This window comes from Muscardinus avellanarius, assembly GCF_963383645.1.
Source record: "Muscardinus avellanarius genome assembly, chromosome: 7".
Lineage (NCBI taxonomy): Eukaryota > Metazoa > Chordata > Mammalia > Rodentia > Gliridae > Muscardinus > Muscardinus avellanarius.
Genome location: NC_137793.1, coordinates 67,835,486 through 67,850,485, shown reverse-complemented (window position 1 = coordinate 67,850,485; position 15,000 = coordinate 67,835,486). Strand labels below are relative to the sequence as shown.

Below are 15,000 nucleotides of genomic sequence, written 5' to 3'. Positions count from 1 at the left end.
CCGAAGGATTGCAGATCACAGTCAGCCTCAGCTACTTAGTGAGGCCCTCTGCAACTCAGTGAGACCCTGTTTCAAAATAAAGAATAAAAAATTGGGCAGGGGGTATAGCTCAGACTTCAAATGCCTCTGGGTTCCATCCCCAGACCCACACACACAAAAAAAGGATACTTGGAAGTATTATATCCTTCCATCAGGAGGCATTAATATCTGAATGTTTCTTTTTTGATGGTGACTGCTAGTCACTGGTGACAGTGACAAGATCTGTTAAGATATTATAGATTGCAAAATATGTTTGATCTGGTTTTTATGTTTAAAGAAATCAATTTATCAAATTAATTTATGTATCTTGTTTCAAATACAGATATATTAATATATAAATATTTACAAACCAAATCTCAATGTAAAGAATAGTTGATCAAGTACCTAAAAATCAAATGTAAAAGTACATGTGACTTATAATCACCTGTAAGGTAAATCCTATAAACAGTGAATTATTTGTCAAAGTTTTGATAAATTTTTCACAGGAAATACCTATCTTCTAGTCAGCAAAATAGTCTGGAAACTTTTGAATAACACTTCTTTCAAAAGAGAAGAAAAATGATGATGGTCTGATTATAAGTGTTCCTTCCTCATCTAGAGGCTGGGATGTTTCTACAAAGAAAATTTTATAATTAACTATTCTTTTTTTTCCTCTCCAATTTTTTTTTTTTTTTTTTTTTTTTTTTTTGTGTGTGTGTGTGGTACCAGGGATAAGACCCCAGGGGTATATTATACTTCTAAGCTCCATTCCCAGCCCTATTTTTTATTCTTTTATTTTGAAATGGGGTCTTACAAGTTGCTGAGACTAGCTACAAACCTGCAGCCTCCCTAGTACTAGTATTACAAGCATGTGCTACCATGCCCAGCTTGATCAACTATTCTTTACATTGAGATTTGGTTTGCTTAGTTAAGGCAGGATAGATAAATATTTTATTCTTTTTCTTTATTTAAACAGTTTTCAAGATTATAAACTATCTTCCTAACATTATATAATAATGTTCAAAGGGAGTTTAAAATTTTTTAATCCCAGTATTTGGGAGTCTGAGATAGGAGGATTAGAGGTTCAAAGCCAGTCTCAGCAACATAGTGGGGCTCTCACCAATCTAGTAAGACCCTTTTCCATATAAATAAAATTGTGCTGCAGGTGTAGCTTGGAGGTAGAATGTCTCTGGGTTCCATCCCTAATGCCAACAAAATTTATTTTTTTCCTTTTTTTTAAAAAAAATCTAGAGTCAGTATGATACCATAGATTTAGAAATATTTAGTTCTTTAATCTAATTAAGAATAGCAATTATTCTTATTGATGATCAATTTTTTCCATTTTTGGCTAAGGGAAGCCTCTTCAAATTGTCTCTTGGGCACTTTTGACACCTACTTGCCTTGCTTTCTAGTACAATGAGATACCCATGCTCATCTTATCTATTTCCTGTCCAAGTTCTAAAATAATTATTTGTCTAAGGAGCCCTACTTCCTTTTTAATGGAAAATGGTATTTAGACTATATATCGAGTACTAAGATTGCTTACTACTTTTGAGTTGTCCATCATTTCTAGGTCTTTTTAGAGGACAAAGCTAGGAAATATTGGATTTTTAAAAATATGATTATTCATCATGATGTCATATAGTTTTACCTTCCCAACTAAAACCAACAAAAACTGACAAAATTGATTAAACAATAGTTTTCAAGACAGTGGACATCAAGCCACAAAGGAGCGCAATTCCTGAAACATAAGAAACAAATGCCATGGATTCTACAATTGTCCCAGGTTGCTATGTTAAGAGAGTTCCCAAGCCATAGCACAGAAAGGGGAGCCAAAGTAGAGCCAGTGGGCACCCTGAATTGAGGAGATGGTGCCGAGATTCCAGGGAGACCAAAGCTACTAGAGTCCACAGGGTTGAGTACAAAAGAAGAGAGCCCCGTGGGGAGAAAGCTCTGGAGATGTGGAAAGGCCCCCTGGGCATTCAGCAGAGTTTGATCAACACATGACTATGACAAGACTACAGAAAGTCAGAGAAACAAGCAAAGTGATCAGAAAGTGCAGTTCTTGACACAATACCAGAAATTGTGCCTGGAAGAACCCCATAATTCTAAGGAAATTGGGTTGAATACTGAGGAGGGACGTATTTCAGATTAAACATTACTCATGTCATGCCTTACAAATCCTAAAACCCAAGGGAATCAAACTTTCAAAGTCAGAAGCCAGGCATGGTGGCTCACGCTTGTAATCCCAGCATTCGGGAGCCTAAGACTGGAGGATCATGGTTTGCAGACAGCCTCAGCTACTTAGTGAGGTCTTGTGCAACTTAGTAAGACCCTGTTTCAAAATAAAGAATAAAAAATAGGGCAGAGGGTGTAGCTCAGAGGTTGAATGGGGTCTATCCCCAGACCTGCAAAAAACAACAAAAAAAAGTCATTTAACTGCATCCCAGGAAAAGCTCATGAATATTTATTCATAATGCATACATCTAATTAAAGATTATCCAGCATATGAAGAAGAAAGAAAACAGCCAGATGTGGTGGCACATGCTTGTAATCCCAGTACTTGGGAGGCTGAGACAGGAGGCTCACAGGCCCAAGGACAGCCTTAGCAATGTATAGAGACTCTTAGCAACTTATCTAAAACTGTTTCAAAAGAAAAAAAATTAAGAAGGAATGGAGATACAGGTAAAATGCTCCTGGTTCAATTCTAAGTACCCCTCCCCCACAGTACACACACGCACACGCACACACACGCACACACACACCAAAAAAAAAAGAGAAGAAGAAGAAAAAGAAGATGCATGACCCATGATGAAGAGAAAAATCAACCAATGAAAGCCAACCAAGAACTGCCAGAGATGTTAGAATCAGACTATGGTATTAAGACAGCTATTATGACTGTTTCATATGTTAAAAGAGTTAAGTAGAGATAGGAAAGATACTGCTTTAGCCAGACTTCGAAAGATAAAAACTACACAGAATCTGAGATGACAAATAATCTGGATGGGATTCATCCCCGAGTAAACATTGCAATGAAAACATTAATGAACTTGAAGACATAGCAATATGTCTTCATAGTAATGTGAGTGGCCCAAATGAAACACAGTGGAAATTTTATTTGCTCAAGAAAAGTGAACACAGCATCAGTGAGCTGTAGGATACTCTTAAGCAGCCTCATATACATGTGAAGAGGGTAGAGAAGACATATTCAGAAGTAATGACCAAAATTTTTTGAAATTTATGAAAACTAGCTCCACAGAGCAAAGATGCTAAGTGAAATAAAAGCACAAGCATGAACACAACTATACCAAGGCATATTATCACTGAATTGCTCAAAACCAGCGATAAAGAGAAATCTTAGCAGCTGGAGAAGAAAGATGTTTATATAAAAATGAACTAAGATAAGGATGACATCAATTTTTTTTGGTCAGGAATATGGCATGAGAGAATTCAGAGGAGTGATATCTTTAATGTATTTGAAGAACAGTTTTTTCGGGGGGAGTAACAGGGATGAAACCCAGGGGCTTTCTACCTCTGAGCTACACTCCCGACCCATTCTATATTTTATTTGGAAACAGGGTCTCACTAAGTAGCTGAGGCTGGCTTCGAACCTGTGTGATCCTATCCTCCTGTCTCAGCTTCCTAAGAACTGGGATGCACCACTACGCCTGGCTTCCAAAGAACAATACTTTTGACTTACAGTATCAGACCCAGTGAAATAGCTCTCCAAAATGAAAATGAGAAGACAACTTTCTGACATATAGTAGCTGAAAGAATTCACCAGTATACTCTCACCATGGCAACAGATGGAAATAATGGAGCTCCTGAAGGAGTGAAGAACACCAGAAAGTGTGACTACATGGGTAAATATTTAAAACTATTTTTTATATTTAAACATCTTTAAATGTTGATTGGTTAAAGATAAACATCAAGGCAGTATTGAGTTTAGGAAATATGTGAAATATGTGATAATAGTATAAGGGTCAGAAGGGGAGAAATGTAACTATTGTAAATTATTAAATATATTAAGTAGTATTGTATCATCTGAAGGCAGATTCCGCTAAGTTAAAAATGTATATTCCAAGCCCTAAAACAACCACTACAGCTAAAAAAGCAAAGAGGTATAGCTTAATTAGCCAACAAAGGAAATAAATTGGAATCACTAAAAAGACTCAGTTGATCTGAAAGAAGGCAGAATAAGAGGAAAAGGGAGCAAAGAACAGATGGGAAAATAAAAAGGAAGATGGTAACGAAGCTTACACGTATTCATATCAATAATCTTATGGAAATTATCTAAATACCCCAATTAAAAACATACATTGTCAGATTGGTTACAGAAACAAAAGCCATGTAGATGTCCAAAAGGACAACACTATAAATAAGAAACAAAAATGTTAAAACTAAAACAATTGAAAAAGGCCGGGCGTGGTGGCACACGCCTGTAATCCCAGTAATTGGGAGGCTGAGACAGGAGGATAAGTTCAAGGACAGCCTGAGCAATTTTTGGAGGCTGTCAGCAACTTAGTGAGACCCTGTTTCAAAATAAAAACAAGGTAGGGCTAGGGGTGTAGCTTGGAGGTAGAATGACTCTCCTTGGTTCAATCCCTGGCACTACACACACACATCAAAAAAAAAAAAAAAAAAAAAAAAAAGAAAGAAAGAAAGAAAGAAAGAAAGAAAATTGAGAAACATATCCTATGTTAACACTAGTAAAAAAAAGCTGGAGTTTCTGTATTAAACCAAAGGAGGTTCTGGAGTTAAGTATATCTTCAGACATAAAGAGTTATTTCCTAATAATAAAGGAGCCATTTAATTAAAGTACTATAATAATCCTAAATGTTTGTGCCCTGAAGTATAGACCTTCAAATACATGAAGAAAAGATTGAAAGATAAAAGGAAAAATAAAGGTACAATTATAATTGGAAATTTCAATATACTTTCTCAATAATTGATAGAAAAAGAAAAAAGTAAATAAAGAAAAAAGTAGATAAAGATATAGCAAGTATGAATAGCAGAATCAACCAACTGGCCCCTATTGAAATTTTTAGAAAACTTCACCCAAAAAGTACACATGGGAGCTGGGTTTGGTGGTGCACACTTGTAATCCCAGCATTCAGAAGGCTGAGACTGGAGGATGGCGGTTCGCGGACAGCCTCAGCTACTCAGTGAGGCCTTCTGCAACTCAGTGAGACCTGTTTTCAAAATAAAGACTAAAAAATAGGGCAGGGGGTTCCATCAAATGCTCCTGAGTTCCATCCCCAGACCCGCAATAAAGAAATAAGTAAATAAATAAAAGTTACACATGGAACATTTACCAAGATAAATCCTCAAATACTTGGAAGCTAAATCACACACTTCTAAATAATTTATGAGTCAGGAAAATCAAAGGTGAAATTAGTTTTTGAACTGAATGAAAATGAAAACAGAACATACCAAATTTGTCCTCGACTTCTAAGGCACTAGTGGGAAATGTAGAACACACCCTATATTAGAAAAGAAGAAAAGCCTCAAGTCAGTGTCCTCAGTTTCTACCATAAGAGAACAGCAAAGAAAGAAGAAACTAATCTCCATGTAAGCAGAAGAAAAGAATAACAAAGATAAAGACATAGTAAATGAATTAAAAAGAAAAATAGAGAAAATCAGTGAAATTGCGAGCTGATTTTTTGAGACTAAAAATCAATTAACCTCTTGCAAGTGTAATTAGAAAAAAGATAGGTGACATGGATTGCCAATATCAGCAGAGGGACATCTCTACAGATTCTACAGATGCTAGAACTAAAGTCAGAGAATATTATGAACAATTTATCAATTAATTTGACAACTTAGATGAAATTCCACCTAAGACATAAACTGCAAATGCTCACTCAAGAACACCTCAATACTTACGAGTATTAAATAAATTGAAGATATTGTTAAAAACCCTTTCTACAAAGAAAACTCCAGGTCCAGATTGCTTCACTGGTAAATTCTATTAAAGCTATAAATAATAAACAACACTTATTCTACAAAATCTCTTGTAGAAAATTGAAGCAAGAAAATACTTTTCAGCTCCTATAAAGCTAGTGTTACCATAATACCAAAATAAGACATAACATGAAAACTACAGATCTCTCATGAACATAAGTACAAACTTTACAGAAAATTTTAACAAGTGCAAAAATATATAGAAGGAAGAAGATATCGTAACCAAGTAGAGTTTATCTCAAAGATACAAAGTTTAACATTTGAAAATCAATCAGTGTAACTCATTATATTTGTTAAACTTTAAAAACGTAATTTATGCCAGGCTTGGTGGTGCATGTTTGTAATCCCAGCATTGGGGAGGCTGAGACCAGAGGACCGCGGTTCATGGACAGCCTCAGCTACTTAGTGAGGCCCTCTGCAACTCAGTGAGACCCTGTTTCAAAAGAAAGAATAAAAAGTAGGGCAGAGGGTGTAGCTTGAAGGTCAAATGCCCCAGGGTTCCATTCCTAAACCCACAAACAAAACAAAACAAAACAACATAATTTATATATGTTTAGCTCAACAAATAGTATTTCAAAAAATCCAACATTGGTTACCGATAAAGAAAAACAAACAAACTAGGAATAGAAGGGAACTTAAGATATTGTGCATGGAAAATATATAGCTAGCATCATACCTAATGGTGAATGTTTGAATAATTTTTCCATGATTAGAAATCAAACAAGAGCTGGGCGTGGTGGCGCAAGCTTGTAATCCCTGCACTTGGGAGGCTGAGACAGAAGGATCACACAGATTCAAAGTCAGCCTCAGCTTCTTAGGCTCTCAGCAACTTAGACCCTGTTTACAAATAAAGTATATAAAAAAAAAGGTCTGAGAGTATAGCCCCAAGGTAGAAAAGCCCCCCTGGGTTCCACCTGCAGTACAAAAAAAAAAAAAAAGAAGAAGAAAAAAAAAGAAAGAAAGAAAAGAAATCAAACAAGGACATCCTCTCTCAACACATCTCTTCAACATTGGATTGGGTGTAGTAAGGCAACAGCCAGTGTTCCAACTCAAGAAAAATAAAAAAGAAAATTCACCTAAACTGGGAAGGAAGAAATAAAATCATCTTTATTTGTAGACAGTATGAACACATATAAGTGAAATATGGTGGGATCTATGAAACGCTACTAGAACTAGTGAGTTCAGTAAGGTTTGACTGGTAAAGATTTACACCTCAAAGCAATTATATTTCTATACACTAGCAACAAAAAAATTAAAAATTGAAATAAAGTTTAGAATTTATAGTTAATTGCCAATCTGACTTCAATTTGGTTATTGAATTACCAGTCTGACTTCAATTTCTTCATTTGTTATTTCACTAAGTTCCTGAAAGTTTGCATAGAAATTAATACAAAAATATACAATATAAAAATGAAATATGTAAACATAAATCTGTCAAGAGTTAAGACAGAATATGTTGAAAACTATAAAATATTGCCAATAGAAATTAAAGAAGACCTAAAGAAATGGAGAGATATACCTAGTTGATGAGTCAGCTGTTGATGAGTTAATAATATATTGTTAACCTGTCAGTTCATCCCAATTTGACCACCAGGGTTAATATTAGACCAGTCAGGACCACAACAGGTTCATTTTTTGTAGAAAATGCCAAGCTGGCTGGGCGTGGTGGCACACACTTGTAATCCTAGTACTTGGAGGCTGAGACAGGAGTATCACACAGGTTTGACGCCAGCCTCAGCTACTTAGTGACTCTCAGCAACCTAGTGAGACCGTATTTCCAAATAAAATATAAAATAGGTCTAGCAGAGTAGCTCAGAGGTAGAATGCCCCTGGGTTCCATCCCCAGTACCAAGAAGAAAAAAAAAAAAAAAAAAAAAAGACAAGCTGATTATACAGTTTCTTTGAGAAATGCAAACAATCTGGAATGTGGACTTTAAGATTTATATTCTAAGGCTTCAATAATTAGGGCTGCAAATAAATCCTTGCAACAGAGTAAAGAATCCAGAGATAGATTCACACATGTATGGCAACGGACATCTAACAAAGGTGGAAAGAAAATTATGTAGAGAATGGAAATTCTTTTCAACAAATGGTACTTGAACTACTGCATATTTATATGCAAAAATTATCCATACCTGAAATTACTAAATTAACTCAGAATGGGTCATATACACCTAATTATTAAATATAAAACTATAAAGCTTCTAAGAAAAAAAACTAAAGAAAAAATTTTTGTTGAACTTAGGTCAGGCAAAGATTTCTTAAGATTTGACACCAAGATCATGCTTCTTAAAAAAGGAATTTGATAATTTGGGTTTCATCAAAATAAAAACCTGTTTTTCAAAATGCACTGTTAAATGAATGAACAAAAAAAGCCACACACAGGGAGGGGATCACTGTAAAAGCACTTATCTGATAAAGAACCTGTATCAGCAAGGTATAAAAAACTCAAAACTTACTAAAAAGAAAACACTATAGCCCAGTAAAAAATAACACTTCACCACAGAAATTATACAGATAGCAATAAACACATTAAGAATGCTCAACATATTTGTCAGGGAAATGCAAATTTAAACCACAACAAGTTAACAGTATACACTTGTTGGAATAGCTAGAATTAAACTGTTTGTCCCCCGTGTTGGAGAAGCCGTTGGAGTTGCTCCACAGCTGGCGAGGATGTCAGGTGATTAGGAGCACTTTCTTCAGAAGGTGAATATACACCTGTCAGATCCAGCTGTTCTTCTAAGCATTTACCCAAGAGAAAATGTTTGTATATCTGTAGAAGGACTTGCATATCAATGTTCTTGGGTATTTTACTTGTAAAAGCCTCAAATTGGAAAGAATCTAAATATCCAGCAACAGGTGACATATACCTATAATGAAATTCTGCTCAGCAATAAAAACAGATGAGTATTATTGATAAATATAGCAATGTAGATGAATCTCAAATTTCGCTTAATGAGAGAAGCCAGAGAAAATCGAATGTATTTTCTATTTCTCTACTCACCATTACATACACATAAAACTTTAGGAGTCTACTACAGTAGAAATTTTGCAGGAGAGGGGGTTGGGATTATTAAGGCGATGGTGGAGACTTTTGGAGGTAAAGGATATATTCATTATCCTGATTGTGATATTAGTTTAATAGTTTCATATGTCAAAATGTATAAAAATGCATCTTTTAAATACATGTAATTTGCTGCATGTCAATTTTGCCTCAGAGCTATAAAAAATATATAAAAAAATCTCTTTCCACTTTATAAGCTAAAGTAGTAATATTCTGTAAATACTTTTCTCTACCTTGTCTTTTTTTTTTTTTTTTTGGTGGCACTGGGATTCCTGGAAGCCCTTCTACCTCTGGGCTACACTCCCAGACCTATTTTTTATATTTTCATTTGGAAACAGGGTCTCTTAAGCCAGCACAGCTGGCTTCAAACCTGCGCCATCCTCCTGTCTCCGCCTCCCAAGCGCGGGGATTACAAGCATGCACCACCACACCTGGCTCTACCTTGTATTTTTTAATGTATTCTGCTTTCCACACCATATATATATATATATATATATTTTTTTTTTTTTCCACTACTGGGGATGGAACCCAGGGGCATTGTACCTCCAAGCTACATCCCCAGTTCTATTTTTTGTCTTTTTATTTTTGAAACAGGGTTTCATTGAGTTGCAAAGGACCTCACTCCATAGCTGAGGCTGTCCATGAACTGTGATCCTCCAGTCTCAGTCTCCCGAATGCTGGGATTACAAGCATGCTGCATGCCCAGCTCCCTAGTGATAGTTAGAATTATTTTTTATAATATAATTTGCTTAATTAAATATAGATGGGCAGTTTGGTTGTTTCCAGTTCTTGTTATATTGCTGGAATAAGAAAGTTTTTAAAATACATCTTTTATTAGTGCATTGCAGTCTTACAGTCTCACATTATAATGTAGTAAATAGTGATAGTAACACACAGCAATTGGTGAATTTCCCCGTCTCCCTTTCCACTCCCTCCTTCCCCTTCCCCATATGATATTGAGATTAACATTGGTATTCTCACATGTGTACATAACATGCATACATGCATGAAAGTGTTTTCTTTGTTGGTTCTCCCTCTCCTCCCTTACTCCTCTAAACTACCTCCCTCACTCCACTGGGTTTTTTTTTTTTTTTAAATCCATTATCTAAAGTCTCTCGTAGTTCGATTACTCCCTAGCTTCCACATACTAGAGAAAATATAAGAACCTTCACTTTCAGTGACTGGCTAATATCACTTAGCATAATCTTCTCCAGGTCCATCTATTTTCCTACAAATGACATTATTTTGTTCTTCTTTATTGCTGAGTAGAATTCCACTGTGTATTCTATACTTTTGTAATCCATTCATCTGTTGATGGGTACATACATTGGCTCCATAATTTGGCTATTGTGAATTGTGCTGTTATAAACATGGCTATACATGTAAATACACCTTTTCAACATTTGTTGTTGTGTTCTTGGGCTCTTTAGAGGTGAGATTGTTAGGCTGGGGGTATAGCTCAGTGGGATCCTGAACTATTATTTGAGCTATTTACCTTGTATTTGTGGGGTACTGGGTTTGATCCCCAGCACTGAAAAAAAAAGTCAAGTCAGCAGAGAAATACAAAGCAGCTTTGGGAGATACTGCCAGAATTGCCAAGTCTCACTGATGGGTTGTATCATTTTGTGTTAATTATCAGCAACATATAAGAGTGTCTGTTTCCCCACATTCTCTTATCAACTGAATGTGTGGTTAAATATTTGGATCTTGCCAATATAAGTGAGAAATGGCATTTCAGTATAGGTTTAATGTGTTTTCCTGTCATTTTGAGGTAGCAGGAGCATATTTCCATGATGTTATAGCTATTTTTCCTGAGATCTACTTATTTGTAGGTTTTCTTTAATTTCAGTCATAGTACTTCAGCCTACTTTTTTGTAGGTTTGCTGGCCATTTTTCTTTTTAATTTCAGTCATTACTACTCTTTAGTCAGTAATATGCTCTAAATGTTCTCTCAGGTTGTCATTGTGAAACCACGCCTTTTTTTTTTTTTGCCCTTTTTTTTGTAGGTAGAGGCCAGACAATTTCTTTTTATTTTTTAATAATTAACTTTACAAATCTTTTTCCTGTTTGCTCTTGAAATTTTAAAAAATATGCTTTTATTAGTAGCTCCTGAATTTTAAGACATAATTGGACACATTTTGCCCCTTTATATATAGACAGTTCACCTGGTGTTTTCTATTACTTGTTTTCATTTTTTACATCAGGTTTCAAATTTATTTGGAATTTATCTTTATCTTTGTGAATAATGAAAGACCAAATTTTATAATTTTCCATAGGGTTCTCTAGTTATACTAGCGCCACTGATTAAAAAGTCTATTTTTCCCCAATTAGCTTTTACTGAATCTCACATATTCAGTGCAATTACTAGATTCTCTATTTTGTCCTGTGGACTGTATGTAGTCTCGAGTTAGAGCTGATACTATATTGGTGCATTACGGCTAAACATAATAGTGAGATCCCATGTGTTAACAACATACATGCACACATCTCTTTGCTCACTTTCACTTCTGCCCTGCTTTCCCCCTTTCCTCCCTACAGGAGTTAGTTAGATTGGTAATACATCTTTCACATATTACTGCAGGGTTTTTTTTTTTGTTTTTTTTTGTTTTTTTTTTTAGGATTGGGGGTTATTTTTGTTGTTTTAGTGGTTCTTGCGGTAGAACCCAGGGGCTTTTCTACCTCTGGTCTATACTTCCAGACCTACTTTATATTTTAATTTGGAAATAGGGTCTCAAGTTGCTGAGAGCCTCATGAAGTAGCTGAGGCTGGCTTCTAACCTGTGGGACCCTCCTGTCTCAGCCTCCCAAGCGCTGGGATTATAAGCATTCACCAACAAGCGCGGCTTCAATGATTGGGGGTTTAGCTCATATTTAGCATGGCACTGGGATCCATCCCCAGTACCACCAATAAAACTAATTAATCAATTAAAATGCACCTTTGCTACCTCTCCAAGTCCAGAATAAAGCCCAGTCCAGTATTAAAGAGGTGCTGAGAGCCGTTGGCTGGATGGCATCCCGAATTTTGCCCTTTGAGAAGGTTCTCCCCTGTCTTCACCAGCTGGCACTCTGTTGTACACCTCTTTGCTGCCTGTGGCTTTGCTGCCCCTGTAGCTACCTCCCCCTTCTTTAGTGAGCTCTACCAGTGGGAACGGGTCATGGCCTTTGAGTTTGCAGAGAAGCATTCTCTTTTGCCAAATTAGGGTACCCCAGGGAAGAGCCTTATGCTCTGCCCCGAGAGCCACAGTGGGCAGAGGTGGGGGGCCTCCAGAGCTCAGGAAGGGAGTCCCCTGAGTTTCAGGGTGGGGAGAAGAGGAGTTGACTGCAGAGCCTCCCAGAAGCTAGGTGTCCTGTTGAGTCCTGGTTTCTCTGGCCTCATTGGACTGGAGAGAGTTGGAGGGGAGAGAAAGCAAACTTTGAGTGGAGAAAGATGGAAAATTCAAAGGACATGCAGAAGGCGAACCTGGTGGCACACTATGAGCTCTGGGGATGCAGAAATCCTGTGTACTGTGTACCTGGAAGAGCCTGAGAAGGTCTGGGAGGGTAGCTATTTCCTGGGGCTCATGGTGCACCAGGGCTGCCACTACTGCAGAAGACCTGTTGAATAAGGTGCTAGCTCTGCTTTCCAGACACAGCTCTGGACGGGTCAGCATCTTCAGCTACCACTGCCTCTCCTCTCTCGGCAGTACGTAGTCCAAGGTCAGCTTCAGTCAGCTGCCACTCGTCTGACGCAGCCACTCCTTGGAAGCTGCTGCTTGTCACAGCTCACCGCCCTCAGAGCTCGCTGCTCATCACAGCACACCACAGCCACCTCCGCTGCCATCGCCGTGGCCATTCCGCTCCCTTCCGTCCCTTCTCTCCCTATGGGCTCCCATGGGGCTCTCCTTGCCTGAACCTTGCTTCCAGGCCTTCCCGTTCTGGTCCCTTGTGTCCCTTCTCTATGGGCTCGCTCCTTGCTTGAACGTTGGTTCCAGGCCTTCCTGTTCCGCTCCCTTACTCCCCTCTCTATGGGCTCCCATTGGGCGCTCCATACCTGAACATTGGTTCCTGGCCTTCCCGTTTCCCTCCCTTGCGTTCCTGCTCTCTGGGCTCCAATGGGGCACTCCTTGCCTGAACATTGCTTCCGGGCCTTCCCGTTCCCCTCCCTTGCATCCCAGCTCTATGGGCTCCCATGGGGCGTTCCATGCCTGAACATTGGTTCCGGGCCTTCCCGTTCCCCTCCCTTGCTTCTCTTCTTTATGAGCTCCCATGGGGCCCTCCTGGCCTGAACGTTGGTTCTGGGCCTTCCTCTCCCTTTTGTCCCTTCTCTATGGGCACCCACGGGGCGCTCCATGCCTGAATGTTGGTTGCGGGCTTCCCATTCCACTCCTTCCAGTCCCTTCTCTATGGGCTCCCATGGGGCGCTCATTGCCTGAACATTGGTTCCGGGCCTTCCCGTTTCCCTCCCTTCTGTTCCTGCTCTCTGGGCTCCAATGGGGCACTCCTTGCCTGAACATCAGTTCCAGGCCTTCCCTTTCCCCTTCCTTGCTTCCCTTCTCTATGGGCACCCATGGGGCGCTCCATGCCTGAATGTTGGTTCCAGGCCTTCCTGTTCCCCTCCATGGTGTCCCTGGTCTATTTGCTCCCATGGGGCGCTGCATGCCTGAACACTGGTTCTGGCCTTCCCGTTCTGCTCTCTTGTGTCCCTTCTCTATGGATCCCATGGTGCGCTCCATGCCTGAACGTTGGTTCCGGGCCTTCCCCTTCTGCTCGATTGCTTCCCTGCTCTATGGTCTCACATGGGGCGCTCCATGCCTGAATTTTGGTTCCGGCCTTCCCGTTCCCCTCCCTTGCGTCCATTCTCTATGGGTTCTGATGGGCGCTGCATGCCTGAAAGTTGGTTCCCGGCTTTCCCGTTCCATTCCCTTGCATCCCTTCTCTATGGGCTCCCATGGGGTGCTCCTTGCCTCAAAGTTGGTTCTGGGCCTTCCCGTTCCCCTCCTTTGCGTCCCTTCTCTATGGGCTCCCATGGGGCGCTCCTTGCCTGAACGTTGGTTAGGGGCCTTCCCCTTCCCCTCCCTTGCGTCCCTGCTCTATGGGCTCCAATGGGGTGCTCCATGCCTGAACTTGGGCCTTTTTTTTTTTTTTTGGTGGTACTGGGGTTCCTGGAAGCCCTTCTACCTTCAGGCTACACTCCCAGACCTATTTTTACATTTTTATTTGGAAACAGGGTCTTCTAAGCCATTACACACGGCTGGCTTCGAACCTGCGCGATCCTCCTGTCTCTGCCTCCCATGCGCGGGGATTACAAGCGTGTGCCACCACGCCCGGCATAAACTTGGGCCTTTTAATGCAGTTATTTGAACTATTTACTTGACCAGTCCTCCCTCTTCCCCTCCCTAGCTCTCACCCTTAACCAGATTTAACTACTCTACAGCTCTATCTTTGCATTATTTAAAGTCCCTTCTGTTTTCTCTTTTCTCTATAGCTTCTATAAATAAGAGAAAACATACTACCCTTGACTTTCTGAGACTAACTAATCTCACTTAACATTATATTCTCCAGTTCCATCAATTTTTCTGCACATGACAGTTTTGTTCTTCTTTATGACTGAGAAAAATTCCATTGTGGGCATATGCCACATTTTCTTTATCTATTTACCTGTAGACCAACACCTGGCTTGATTCCATATTTGGCTATTGTTAATTGTGCTGGTATAAACATGAGTGTGTATGTACCTCTATAGGCTTCTGTCTTTAGTGCTTTAGGAAAGATACTTAGGAGTGGTATAAATCTGTCATCTGGCGGTTCCATTCCTGGTGTTTCGAGGAACCTAACCTCCAAACTGATTTCCACAGTGGTTATACTAATTTACAGTTCCACCAACAGTATATAAGGGTTCCTTTTCCTTTACATTTCCGTGAACATTTGTTATTTGTGTTCTTGATTACTGCCATTCTGACTGGAGTTAACTGG

The 15,000-nt window shown here is 39.0% G+C and overlaps 1 protein-coding gene across 1 annotated transcript in view; it reads left to right on the top strand.

Annotated features, from left to right (window-relative positions):
• Positions 1-15,000, top strand: part of MIA3 (MIA SH3 domain ER export factor 3) — a gene marked incomplete at both ends in the record, with an annotated part of 59,927 nt that overhangs the window by 23,823 nt on the left and 21,104 nt on the right. Inside the window, 2 exons of the mRNA XM_080698704.1 lie at positions 12,675-12,912; positions 13,628-14,074. Of these exons, the coding sequence (XP_080554830.1) occupies positions 12,675-12,912; positions 13,628-14,074 (685 nt within the window). The remainder of the gene's footprint in view (positions 1-12,674; positions 12,913-13,627; positions 14,075-15,000) is intronic.